Source organism: Nycticebus coucang, chromosome 21, assembly GCF_027406575.1.
Source record: "Nycticebus coucang isolate mNycCou1 chromosome 21, mNycCou1.pri, whole genome shotgun sequence".
Classification (NCBI taxonomy): domain Eukaryota; kingdom Metazoa; phylum Chordata; class Mammalia; order Primates; family Lorisidae; genus Nycticebus; species Nycticebus coucang.
In genome coordinates, this window is record NC_069800.1 from 57289999 (window position 1) to 57304053 (window position 14055).

The following is a 14055-nucleotide window of genomic DNA, read 5'->3' on the forward strand; positions in this document are numbered from 1 at the left end:
AGGAGTTGGAGGTTGCTGTGAGCTGTGATGCCGTAGCACTCTACCCAGGGTGACAGCCTGAGGCTCTGTCTCAAAAAAAAAAAAAAAAAAAAAGATCGGCCCTTACTGTGTTGCTCAGACTGGTCTCCAACTCCTGGCCTCATGTGATCCTTCCCTCTGGGCCTCCCAAAGTATTGGGATTACAGGCGTGAGCCCCCACAGCCAGACTTACCATTTTTTAAAATTACTTGTCCCTAAACTAATGTATTTTTTATGCTATATTCGTTTCCTAAATTGTGATAAAATACACATAAGATAAAACTTTTAATCGTTTTGAGTGTACAGTTCAGTAGGGTTAAGTACATTTATATCGTTATTGAGCCACCACCATCCTTTATCTACGGAATCTTCTCATCTTCACAAACTGAAACTTCACACGCTTTAAACAATAACTCCCCAATCCCTCTACCCCTCTCCCCCCCCCACCTCTGCAGCTCCTGGCAAATACCCACCCCTGCCCTTCAGATGCTGCCCCCACTCTCTTGGCTTCTGCTTAGGTCTCTATGAATTTGACCTTTGGATATAAGAACAGACATTTGCCCTTTGTCTCATTTATTTCACTCAGCATAATATTCTCAGCTCACCTACACCATACAATGTGCAGAATGTCCTTCCTTCTTAAGGCTGACTAACATTGCATGATATGTATTATATCCACTTTTTAAATTTTATTGTATTGCAAAAAATAAATGGAAGTCTTCAAATTGATAACCCTATAAACGAATCAAATTGTCTATCGTTTTACTGCCTGACCTTGAACCATATGAGGGGTTGATTTACTAATTTTCAATCTTATTACAGATAAACTATAAAGTCTATTTCACTTAGCATCACAACATGAGCACTTGTTTTGTTAGCAATAAAGTAGATTCATTCTCAGAAGCCACCATCCAGAGCCTGCTGACGAGGGTACAATCCCCGTGTTCTTCATGCCATCATACCAAAAACCACAGAAAAAGAAAATCCTCAGAAAAAGACAAGTTTCAACCAGGATAACATAAACATGCAAAAATGCAAGACAAATTACATCACAAAATAATCCAGTGTAAGAGAGATTATAAACACTGGACGTTTCAGGAGAAAGAGATACATAGTATTTTAAATATTTACTTTTCATTTACTGTGGGGAAAAAGTAAAAACAAGTATCTAAGAGTAGGAGAAAAAATAGAGCATTAGACCTAGAAGTTAACACAGAGCCGCTCTAAGGAATGGTGGGGCACACGCGTATGTGAAGTGCAGGGTTATTCATAACATACTGCTCTGATTTTTTAAAAATGCAGATTTGATGTGGCTCAGAATCTCCTTTTCCCAAAATAGAAAGAAGTCTAGAAAAAAATAGATTCCAAAATATTCCCAGCGACGATCACTTGGAAGTGAGATTACAGGTGATTTTTATTTTCTTCTTTCGTTAATATGGATCTTTATTTTTTTTTCTGCTGTGACAATCTACTACTTATATCATTTTTAAAATCCATTTATTGAGCCTTCAAATCAGGAAGGCAAACAACGGGCACAGGCCACCAGCTCCCCCTGCACATCCCAGCGGCACAGCCCTCCCAACACCCCTGCAGAGCTGGCAGACGAGATGAACCCTACCACAGACTGCCACGGTAAGGAAAGACCTTTTGAACAGAGAGTGATTCAAGAAAGGATGGTTCTGGAAAGAACGCTTCCTTCCGATGCTGTAGCCACACTCCTGACTCTGACTGTCCTTGAGCATCACCCACAAAGAGTCTAGCTCCCTTTAAAGTTGCCGAACCAGGATGTGTGAATGAGCAAAAGAAGAAAACGGCATGGCACCTAATAGGAGCCTGTCCCCTGCTTACCTGATGGGAATGATGTTGGAAAATAAGAGGAGGAAGCGAATGATCTGGAGATACCAGCGCCCAGCAAAGTGCTGAAGGGCAACCATGACCAGCGAGACCACCACCAGAGCGCCAAAGAGGATCTTGGTGAGACAGTTCACTTCCAGGTCAAACAGGCCGATCTGGGAGAGGAAGAAGGAAGGGGTTAAGGTGACTTGGTGCAACCCGCAGCCTCCCTAGCTGTCCCCCCACCCACATAATATGGTGGGATCCCTTGGTCCTTATGGCTTTGGTCTGAGAATACTGGGCTTCCATGGGCTAGAGTTCAAAACCAACATCCAAGGAACTTCAAAGAATTCTGATTTCAAAACCAAAGAAAATTTAGACTTAGAAGGATATAACCATCACTGCACAGCATCCACCACCCCACACAGTGGCCCCGAAAAAGGTCCCAGGCTCCAACCCTTAGCACCATACCATACACTAATTCAGGATTTCCTGAAAATGTGGGGCCCACACTATAGGCAGACACCTGATCTTTAGGTGCTTCATTGAAGAACATTGTTATTTTGATAGCAATATCTTTGTTTTCATAGACAGTCTAACAGATGTGTAACGAGATCATCAAATCCACAACTTCACAAAAGTAGCCCGAGATGATGGCTATGAACAGAGGGGTGAAAAGCGTTTGGGAGACACAGCATTCCTTCCTGTTGTGACAAAGAATGTCATTCTGCAATGTTCTGACTCTTACAAACCAGAAGAGGCATAGGGATGTGGAACAATCAGAGGCAGAGGCCACTGGACAGGTCTGGCTCCATGTGCCACAGCCAGCACTTTGGCTTAAATACCAGGCCTGCTCTCTCCTCGCTGGGCAGTGGGGTTGAGCCAGGCAGTTTGTCACGGGTGCAAGAAGGTGCCTGCGCTCACGCCACTGCTGTGAGGAGAAGATGAGATGCACACAGTAGGGCACGGTGGCTCATGCCTATAATCCCTGCATTCTGGGAGGCCAAGGCGAGTGGACTGCCTGAGCTCACAGGTTTGAGACCAGCCTGAGCCAGAGCAAGACCTCATCTTTTAAAATAGCCAGGCATTGTGGTGGGCGCCTGCAGTCCCAGCTACTCAGGAGGCTGAGACAAAAGAATTGCTTGAGCCCAAGAATTTGAGGCTGCTGTGAGCTATGATGCCACAGCATTCTACAGAGGGTGACAAAGTAAGACTCTGTCTCCAAAAATGAAAAAAATGAAAAAAATAAATAAATAAAAGAAATGAGAGGCAACACAACACGTGGCAAATACCTGAGCTCTCCCTCAGGAGTCTGCTCTAACCTAAAAGCTTCAAAAATGGTTAGATACTCATAGACACGTAAATACCTATTTATGTATTATTGCGTAGGGGTGTGTGTGTGCTCGTGTATGCTTGAAGAGATGGTAGGATGGTGAAAGGAACACTGGTAGGTCCTCCTGGTTTTTCATCTCATTGCTCAACCCGCCACCACCAAGCATCAACACACAGCTGGTCAGCAGGACTCAGGGGCTCACGCCTGAAATCCCAGCACTCTGGGAGGCTGAGGCCAGAGGATGCCTCAGCTCAGGAGTTCAAGACAAGCCTGCACAAAGGCAAGACCCTATCTCTACTAAAAATAGAAAAATTAGCTGGGCATCATGGTGGGCACCTATAGTTCCAGCTACTCAAGAGGCTGAGGCAGGAGGATCCTTTGAAACTAGGAACTTGAGGTTGCTATGAACTAGGCTGAGGCCATGGCACTCTAGCCTAGAGCAACAGAGTGAGATAGTTAAAAAAAAAAGCTCACACCTGTAATCCTAGCACTCTGGGAGGCCAAGGCAGGTGGATGACCTGAGCTCAGGAGTTCAAGACCAACATGAACAAGAACGAGACCCCATCTCAAAAAAACTAGCCAGGTGTCATGGCAAGCAGGAGGCTGAGGCAAGAGGATCACTTAGCCCAAGAGTTTGAGGTTGCTGTGAGCTCTGATGCCATGGTACTCTACTGAGGGTGACACAGTGAGACTGTATCTCAAAAAAGAAAACAAAAATAAAACAGAATACAGCTGCTGGTGACACCTCATCACCATCTACATACCTTACTGCGGGGATTCGAGGTATTCATGACACTCCGGAGTTCTCTCCCAGTATAAAGAACAACACCCACAACAGTACCTAAAATGAAAAAACAAAAAGCAGAAATATTGATACAGACAGGCTTAGAAGAGTCCAACCACTTGGGAGTTCTCTAAATCTAACAGCCAAACTGTGAGAAAGTCAAAATTTTTACAGTGGGACTGACTTATCTGTGTCTGCTGTAGGGCAGCCACTCACCTCAGGTGAGCATTTCAATTTGATTCAATTGAAATTAAATAAAATAGCCACTTAGGCCTAGTGGCTGCCTCATGAGACAGGGAGGATACAGAGAAGACATCGCCTTACTGCAAAAGTCCTGTGGGTCAGCGCTGGCCTGTGGGGTCCAGCAGTTTCTAACAGAAGGGGTACGAGCAGTTTGTCCCTTCTGCCACTGGCCTCTGAGGCGTCTAAAGGTGCCTGGAACATTCCGGTCTTCCAAAACTATTATGGAAACTTATGAACACACCCTGACTTTATAGCACATTCTTCCTGGTGATTCTGATTCCCTTCAGACCCTGTCTAACTTGACCACTTGGAGAATGTCTATCCAGGTGATAATTCTTTTCTGAGAACTTTCCCCACCCTCTCCCAATCCCCAGACATAACAAGGAAAGGCGTCAATCCTTCTAAAATAAACAACTTACAGAAGAAATAAAAATGGTTAGTAAATATTAGAAAAGATACTCAATCTAGTAAATAATCCCCCAAACGCAAAATAAACCATTTTTATCATGGTAAGATGGACAAAATTTCAAAAGATTGAGAGAACATCTGATGTTAGCAAGAGGTGGGAAATGGTTCCTGTAATACATGCTGTTGGCTGAAGAGCAAATTGGGGGGAAATTTGGCAACATCTGTCAAAAATGTACCTGTCTCTCCTTTTCCAAGGAGACATTTCCAAGGAGGCAGTTCATTGCCAAGAAAATGCTCAATACAGTGGGGAAGACAGACGAAAATGAAGAAAGGAAGAAACTTGGGTATTTCAGAGAGTGAGGGGAGCTGGGGTGGACTCTAGCAAGAGAGGCTGGGGGTGCGCTTTGCACTGGCTAGAGAAGTTCTTTTGATTCAAGTCATCTGAGCTGAAACTTAGAAACTGAGAAGAAGCCAGCCCTGCCAAGTTCTCAGGGAAGCTCCCAGCAACACAAACAATTTGGTCTCTGCTGGAAAAGGAAAACACCAGCCCTTCTCCCCTCTCTCCCCTTCACTCTCAGGAATACCTGTTAGAGAGAGATACACAAATTCCAGGAGATTCAAATACATCTGCAGGAAGGGAGCCCAACCCCAAATCAGGGCAGTGACCAGGTCTCTGGACAAAGAGCCCAAAGGCACTGACATCCCTCTCAAGTTTACAGCACTCAGCCAGGCGGATGAACAATGTCCTTCTGCACAATCGGTGCCCTTCTGGGCAGCTCCCAGCAGATGGCAAGCCAGGGCGATGGTCGGCCAGGGAACCGCTTCTCGGCAGATGGCAGGCTCCTGTAAATGCAGCACCCTCCCTACAGGCCCCCATCGAGAGCAGATGGTCAGATAGCAGAGCCGAGACTGAGCTGAGCTCAGGAAGGCCACAAGGCCACTCTGTCCACTCCTACATAAGCACAATCCCTGATGCCCAGAGCAAAGACTGCCTTGGTAACAAGAGGTACCCCAAAGGGAGCATCCTACACCCCTTTACTGCCACCAAATGTTGCTGAAAATGTCCTCTCCCCCTGGATGCCTCCCGGTGCTCAGGGCCAAAGCCCTGCCCTCCAGGAGATCCAGACCCCAGCCTCATCCTCGCCGTGGCCGCCGCCAGAGCAAACACATGCTGTGTCCACAGACGCAGCGATCCAGACCCCAGCCTCATCCTCACCGTGGCCGCCACCAGAGCAAGCACATGCTGTGCCCGCACCCACAGAGATCCAGACTCCAGCCTCATCCTCGCCGTGCCCGCCACCAGAGCAAGCACATGCTGTGCCCGCACACGCAGAGATCCAGACCCCAGCCTCATCCTCGCCGTGGCCGCCACCAGAGCAAGCACATGCTGTGCCCACACACGCAGAGATCCAGACCCCGGCCTCATCCTCGCCGTGGCCGCCACCAGAGCAAGCACATGCTGTGCCCGCACACGCAGAGATCCAGACCCCAGCCTCATCCTCGCCGTGGCCGCCACCAGAGCAAGCACATGCTGTGCCCACAGACGCAGAGATCCAGACCCCAGCCTCATCCTCGCCGTGGCCGCCGCCAGAGCAAGCACATGCTGTGCCCGCACACGCAGAGATCCAGACCCCAGCCTCATCCTCGCCGTGGCCGCCGCCAGAGCAAGCACATGCTGTGCCCGCATACGCAGAGATCCAGACCCCGGCCTCATCCTCTCCATGGCCGCCACCAGAGCAAGCACATGCTGTGCCCGCACACGCAGAGATCCAGACCCCAGCCTCATCCTCGCCGTGGCCGCCGCCAGAGCAAGCACATGCTGTGCCCGCACACGCAGAGATCCAGACCCCAGCCTCATCCTCGCCGTGGCCGCCGCCAGAGCAAGCACACGCTGTGCCCGCACACGCAGAGATCCAGACCCCAGCCTCATCCTCGCCGTGGCCGCCGCCAGAGCAAGCACATGCTGTGCCCGCACATGCAGAGATCCAGACCCCAGCCTCATCCTCTCCATGGCCACCACCAGAGCAAGCACATGCTGTGCCCACACACGCACGCCGGTTTGGTCCACATGGTGCTTTCAAGGTCAGGAATAAGTTGCCAACCTTTAAATTCAGGAAATTTCACAGAAAAAATTGGTATCTCTAGCTTCTCCTAGAGAACGGGAAGATCTGGTGATACCTGGGCCACAACCCTCGTGCCGTGACCACTGGTACTGAGGGACAACCACCCCTTGAGACTGGCACAAGCTCTCAGCCCACTGCAGTGGCCATGTGGCCCAATCTCCATCTTAAAGTGCCCTCCCCAACCCAAAGTGCTATCAGCCTGACCCTCTCCGCCTAGCCCTTCTCTCCCGACACTGTCACCTCTGCAGTCCCCCCTGCTCTCCACATCCCTGTCACCCTCTGCACCTGCAGACCAGGCAGCCCTTCCGCCCTCCCCGCCAGTGTCCGTGTGGTCACAGCATTCACAGGGTCCTCACTAACTCTTCAGGGTGGTGTGGTCCTGTCTGGGGTCAGGTGATTCTGTGACCCCTTTATTTCTCATCCACAACAAAAATAACTGTTGGACCCTGCGGCAGTGCCCAAGCATGTGACCAGAGAACAAAGCTCATGAATGGGGTATAGACCACCGGGGCAACATCACACTGATGTGGCAAGGGGCACACGGTATGGCTGCATAGTGGCCACCCACAGGGGCAGGACCACAAATTGATCCACCACAGATTAGGGAGAAACTCAACCCACTGGCCGCTGCTCCCTGAGTGTGAGAAAAGAACTGCTGGGCCACCTTCCCAGATGCCAATTCCCTGTCCTTCTCCATCCCATCCCTGTGGTACCTCCTCAGCCCTGCAGCAGTGTGCGGTTACCACGGCAACTACATCCTCTCCTGACTGATGCCAGCTAATGCAGCCGGACCCTCAGTGGCACCTGGTAACTTCCAAGAGATAATCACAAATTGACCCAGAAGCAGGAGTTTAGATTCTAAAGGGAAGGCTGAAGTGGAATCCCACGTAACTAAGATTACTTTTGCTGGGTGCTTCTTGAGTTGAGCACCAGAAAAAAATGGCCGTGTGTAACCCATGTGTACATTAGAATCAAGGGGAAGTCAGATGTTTACTCAGTGAGAAGCGGGGACACAGACCAGTTAAGGAAACAGTAAATGCCCAGCTTCTCATACTCCAAAATGTGCCTGCTGACAGCATCATGCCGTCCCCGAGTGCACCTGCTCTCTCTTTCTTTCTCTCTTTCTCTTCCCACATAACCATAAAGAGAGGAATTCAGGAAAAGGAAAATGCATCTCTCAACCCCACCATGTACTTCCCAGGACTTGTCTGAAATCTCTTCCATCTGCAAGATGCCAATTTGCTTTCCGCTCTCTTCCTCCCAGAAGATGACCTCTCCAAGGCTCTGTGATCCTGGACAAGCTGTTTAACCTCTCTGAGACTCGGTTTCTCATTCCATTAAACGTCCTCATCCCATATTATGAGACCCAAACAAGAGAATGGCAGCAAAATGTTTTGTGAATAAGAAGTGACGATAAATAAAAGACTTAGTTACCACTGTGAATCTCTGAGATTAAGACTGATGAGCCCTTTCAAATCCCTCCACCTCAGAAATTTCTGCATTGTCACCTAAATCCTTTTCCTTTTTACTCATTTCAGAGGAAAGACATAAAACTCTATCATTTCCTTCTATCTCCTCCGTAACTGATCTTAAACTTCTAGTACACAGTAAACCCCACCAGGGTGGGGCCCATCATCTCCTGAGGCACCCCTATAGCTCCAGGGCCTAGCAAGGGAGCCCAGCACACACCAGGTGCTCCATAAATGTTTGCTGCAAAGAAAGAAAGGCAGGAAGGTAAGAAGAGAAGAAAATCAGGCACATGAGAATGCATTTATTACGGAAATGTTATCATCACCAAAACAATCTGTTAACAATTACAGCAAAATTGGGCGGCGCCTGTGGCTCAAGGAGTAGGGCGCCGGTCCCATATGCCAGAGGTGGTGGGTTCAAACCCAGCCTTGGCAAAAAAAAAACAAACAATTTCACCAAAACTAAAACAATGACAAGATACCATTGTATCTTGAAAAATAAAAATAGTATTTTTCACCTCCTATACATCAAACACACCACAAAGTTGACGGGGGGGAAGAAAGGTGACAGACTGGATGAGAGAAAAAGAACATAAGGCCTATGCATCAGATACGAGAAACTCTCACCAATGAATACCAAAAAAAGGTAAGAACTACGACAGAAAATAGCAACTACGAACAACTGAGAACGGAAGAAATAAAACAGAAGCAAAGGTGACCAACCAGGCAATCCAGGAAAGGTGAATTGAACTTGAGGCTTATTTTTCAGATAATCAAGGAATAAAAAGAATATGTGGCAACTTACTGTTAATAAATGACTTAAAAACAGAAAAACTGGTGAGGAAAAGTGAGCAACTCAAGAGCGTGAGGTGAGCACTTGCACGCTGCACGCTCTGGGGCCTGGGGCCCAGGCAGGCACCTGCAGAATCTTCAGGACTAGTTTTTCGCTCCTTTAATAATCAGGAGAACTGCATGGGGTGCAAGGCAGCAGTGGGAAAGGAAAGTGGCAAAAAACCTCAAGGGAAGGCTAATCTCTGTCCATTTGCATGAAGTGGTGAGCCTGTGAAGGCGCGAGGTGCAGCTTGTGCTGGTTCATTCCCTCCTCCTGTCACACCAGACTCTGATCAAGGGTCTGTCATACTAAAGGGCCACAAAGAAGCATCGAGCACAAGAAAATGGGGTGGTGGTAGAGAGAGGGGAATATATTTGCCAAGGAAAGAAAAACGCGGTCCTGTCATAGTGAAGACAGAAAGTTGCCAGTGATAGAATCATAAGACAATACTAATTATTATATTAGCAATATGTTACAAAACAGAAGGTAAAAAAATAATAGCTGCCCAATAAACTGTGCCACTGAAACAAAGTACTTGGGTTCGAGTCTGCCTTTCGCGTACTGTGTGACCTCAGAGCAAGTAACATAACCACACAGGGCCTCAGTCTCCTCATCTGCAGAATGGGCAGAAGAGCAGCACCCGCCCTCTTGCTGACCGACACACTGGCCGCATGCCACCAATTGCAACCACGGCGACTGTAGATCATGCTCAGCTCCTGGAACCTCCTGCGCCATGTCTTCCCAGCATCCAAAATTGAAAGTCACCAATTTCTACTTCATGCTGGTATTTAAACACCAAGGCTTCAACTCGGGCCCACGCCCTGTGTTCTGGGCCCCTGCACAGGCAGTGCGTGTGCGGCAGCCCCCACAGCCGACTTCCCGCCAGGCCCTTCAGGCCGACTCCATCTCTGGTACAGATTAGAATGTCAATCTCCAGTGGCAATTAGGGCCATTCCCAGAGTGGCCAGCGCAGGCCCACAGGCCACCCCCACTTCTCCAGCAGACATCTCTAAGTGTCTGAGCCACAATTAGATGTCAGTTTAATTCCCTGGAGGTGCTGAACAAGAGCAAAACACCATTTGACCAAGGTCTAATTTTCCCAACTGACAGATGATTATTCTAATTACAAAAGGATTTTCTTTCCTTTTCAAATTGCTACCACATTCCTCGGGACATGGCTCACCTGATGCAACCACGGTGCCGGCCCACAGCGTGTTCTCAATGCTCAAGCTCTCGCTGATGGGAGGGTCGCTGTCTTCCTGCAAAAGAACAAACAGGCCAGGATGCTTGGCTGCCTCCAGCCTGCTCGGCTCAAAGCCGAAAGAGCCTCCTGGGGACACTGGGGTCCCAGTTTGGAAGCCGACAGCCCCACCAGGACAGGACAGCCAGGCTCTCCGTCCTTGGATTTTCATTTGACATAGGAAGTGTAGAGCTCCAACGCTGAGGAAACGTTTACAAGGTCAGAACCGAAACGTGGAAGCAAACCAGTGAGGCTCTTTGCTGGCTGGGTTATGGCTTATAGAAAGAGAACACGGGTAATTTAACTTGGGTTCTAAAAATCTATGTCCTGGATTCCTAAAATAATTAAATCAGACTGAGCTCGGTGGCTCACACCTGTAATCCTAGCACTCTGGGAAGCTAAGGGGGGGTGGATTGCTTAAACTCAGGAGTTCAAGACCAGCCTGTGCAAAGCCAAGACCCTGTCTCTACTAAAAAAATAGAAAAACTAGCAAGGCATTGTGGCGGGCACCTGTGGTCCCAGGTACTTGGGAGGTTGGGGCAAGGGGATCCACTTAGTCTAAGAGTTTGAGGTTGCTGTGAGCAAAGATGACCCCATGGCACTCTACTCAGGGCAACAAAGTGAGACTCTGTCTCATCATCATCATTTAAACCCAAATTAAATTTCTTTTTTTTTTTTTTTGAAACAGAGTCTCATTCTGCGGCCCTCGGTAGAGTGCAGTGGCATCATAGCTCACAGCAACCTCCAACTCTTGGCTTAAGCGATTTTCTTGCCTCAACCTCCTGAGAAGCTGGGACTACAGGCGCCCGCCACAACGCCTGGCTATTCTTTGTTGCAGTAGCCACTGCTGTTTTAGCTGGCCGGGGCCAGGTTCAAACCCGACACCCTCGGTATACGCGGCTGGCGCCCTACCCTCTGAGCCACAGGTGCCATCCACCAAATTAAATTTCTATTTTGAAAGATCTGCAAGTGGATTAAAAATTACAAAAATGGCAGACAGGATTTGTACAAATGAAAGAGGACATGGACCCATCTGAAAGAGACAGAAAGAATAACTGCTTTCAGACATTGGAGTTACCATTAATTACAGCAACGCCTGGCTCCAAGTTGTCAGGTAATTCGAGCTGTTCCAAGGCTGGCAGAAAATTCTTACTGAGAAACAATGTCAGCTTTCAAGGTTGGGGTCCTCCTAAGGAAATCTCACCACCACCCCCCAATGTGTCCTAAAACTACTTCCTAACAAAGACCAGTCAACTCTTCTACGGAGGCCTTCGTCCCTAACACACGCTCTTGAGCAGGATTCTATGCCCAGGTGAGCTTGCTTACCCTGGTAAAAGTTCCCAGGAAGTTGTGAATATCAATACTTGGCTCTTCCGCGTACACATGCGATCGGATCTGCAGAAGATCCTGTTCAACAGAGATACATTTTGGTCACAATGCAAGATTTCAGGAGGCATCACTATTTTTCAAAGGCAAATGTATTTCGCACAAAGAACAAACAGGCTCTCAAAATTATAGGGTGGGTGGAAAGAAAAGGAAAATCCCCACTTAGTCAGTTTAGGAGTTGCCCCATACAATGTGCCAAGACACCAGAGAGACCCTACAGGGAAGACACCTGTGTATTCGTGTTTACCCAGAATTTGCTAAACTCGACGGTACAGGAGATACTACACAGCTACGAACAACCTTGAAATGGGCAGATGCCTCTCTGCTCAACTCCATCTCACAAGACTATTCGTGTCAGTGAAAATACTCATTTAATAAAAGGCGATGGGGCATCTACTCTGTGCAAACCCCTGGGAAGGGCTAAAACAGCAACAAAGAATACACACACTCATTAGGGTGGCTACTGTCAAAAAAACAAAAACAAAAATAAAACTAGGAAACAAGTGTAGTGAAAATGTGAGAAACTGTGCCCCGGTGCAGGGCTGGTGGGAATGTAACATCACCCAGCTGCTGTAGCAAACAGCCTGGCTCTGCCTCAAAAACTTACACATAGCATTATCACATGACCCACCAATTCCAGCTCTGGGTATGTATCCAAAAGAAGAAAACCAAGCAACCATTGATGGAGGAACAGATCCACACATGGGGTACAGACATTCAATGGACTATTACCCAGCCTTTAAAAGGAAGGAAATTCTGCCGTATGTACTACACGGTTAAACCTCAGTGACATTATGCTACATGAAACAAGCCAGTCACTAAAGAAGAAATACTGTGTGATTCCACTTATGCACGGTACTTACGGTATTTTAATTCAAAGAGACAGAAAATTAAAAGGTGGCTGCTGGGGCCACAGGGAGCAGGGAAGTGGAGAGTTAGTGTCTAATGGGTGCGGAGTTCCAGTTTCGCAAGATGAAAAGAGTTCTGGGATACAGATGGTGGTGATGGCTGCACAACAGTGAGAACATACTTAGGGCCACTGAACTGTACACTTTAAAATGATTTTTTTTTTTTTTTTAAGACAGAGTCTCAAGCTATTGCCCTGGGTAGAATGTCGTAGCATCATAGCTCCCAGCAACCTCCAATTCCTGGGCTCAAGCGACCCTTGTGCCTCAGTTTTTCTATTTTTACTAGATACAAGGTCTTGCTTTTGCTCAGGCAGGTCTCGAACTCACGAGTTCAAGCGATCTTCCCCACTTGGCCTCCCAGAGTGCTGGGATTACAGGCGTGAGCCATCTTGCCCAGCCTTAAAAATGATTAATGGCAAATGTTACGTTATGTGTATTTTACCACAATTTTTTTTTTAAAGCAAACAAGCAGCCAACCTTTGGTGATAAGAGCGTGCCTAAGTGAAACACCTTGGCAACAACTGCATTTCAAAGCAGAGTATGTGGAGTGGTATCAGACTGGTAAGTGCGAGGAGGTAGCAGCCACCTGGGAACAGAGAATACAGGAAGCAGACCGGGAGCTGGGCAGCAGGTGGGAACAGCAGGGGAGGGGACAGGAGGGAAGCCCAGGAGGAGGAAGGGAAAGGCCAAAATACCCTGTGGCAATATAAACAAAGCCCAGAAGCAAAATCCCTGGGAGAGGGGACACCAGGCCGGCACAGGGTACCTGAGAGGAAATGGCAGGGTGGGGACCCATACGGGGTAGCATTATGTCACATGCACACACACACCCTCGCACGTATAGGCGTGATGTCAGGATTTATCTTAAGTTCATCTTTCTTAATGGCTCTTGCTACTTAACAGGAAGGTCGTTTGCTGGGAGGGCTCTTGCTCTGCTTTCCCACTGTTGGCCGATCACCTCCTGGTCAGAATGAGGCTTTGCACAGAGCCAAGAGCAAATCCCAGCTCCCACGCACCAGCTATGTGAATATGGAGAAATGGAAGGTTCCACGCCTGCCTCGCGGTGGGACACAGCTGCCATTGTCATTAGCAACATCTACAGCAGGACGTGTGTTTAGCCAGGGGACCCTGCGACGGTTCCTGCTGTCAGCGTGCCCACCTCTGCCCTGGCACTTAATTGTTGCCTCTGTTTCTTCTCTGCCCCTTCCTGATTCTTCCTGTTTGTTCTCCCTTTTAACAAAATTCCTTCCAAACCAGCACAGCTCACCCTGACGATGTGGCCCGGGTGAGCCCATGACTCTTGCGGGCAGAGAGCAGCCTGCCCCTTGAAGGAGCCCGCAGAGCCAGAAGCAGTTATCCCGTTTAAGACTGGCAGCACCTGCCAGCAGCCCCTTCTGGCACGTCCCCAGCCCTACCATTTGGAAGTTTCTTTTCACCTCGCCTCCACACGACCTTTTCAAGGGAGGTAGAAGTAGTTT

At 48.3% G+C, this 14055-nt stretch overlaps 1 protein-coding gene across 1 annotated transcript in view; it reads right to left on the reverse strand.

The window, feature by feature from the left end:
• Nucleotides 1–14055, reverse strand: part of ATP9A (ATPase phospholipid transporting 9A (putative)) — a 138367-nt gene that overhangs the window by 60057 nt on the left and 64255 nt on the right. The window contains exons 8-11 of the mRNA XM_053574054.1: nt 11610–11690; nt 10227–10302; nt 3949–4025; nt 1867–2027 (exon numbers count right to left, since the gene is read on the reverse strand). Coding sequence (XP_053430029.1) covers nt 1867–2027; nt 3949–4025; nt 10227–10302; nt 11610–11690 — 395 coding nt within the window. The remainder of the gene's footprint in view (nt 1–1866; nt 2028–3948; nt 4026–10226; nt 10303–11609; nt 11691–14055) is intronic.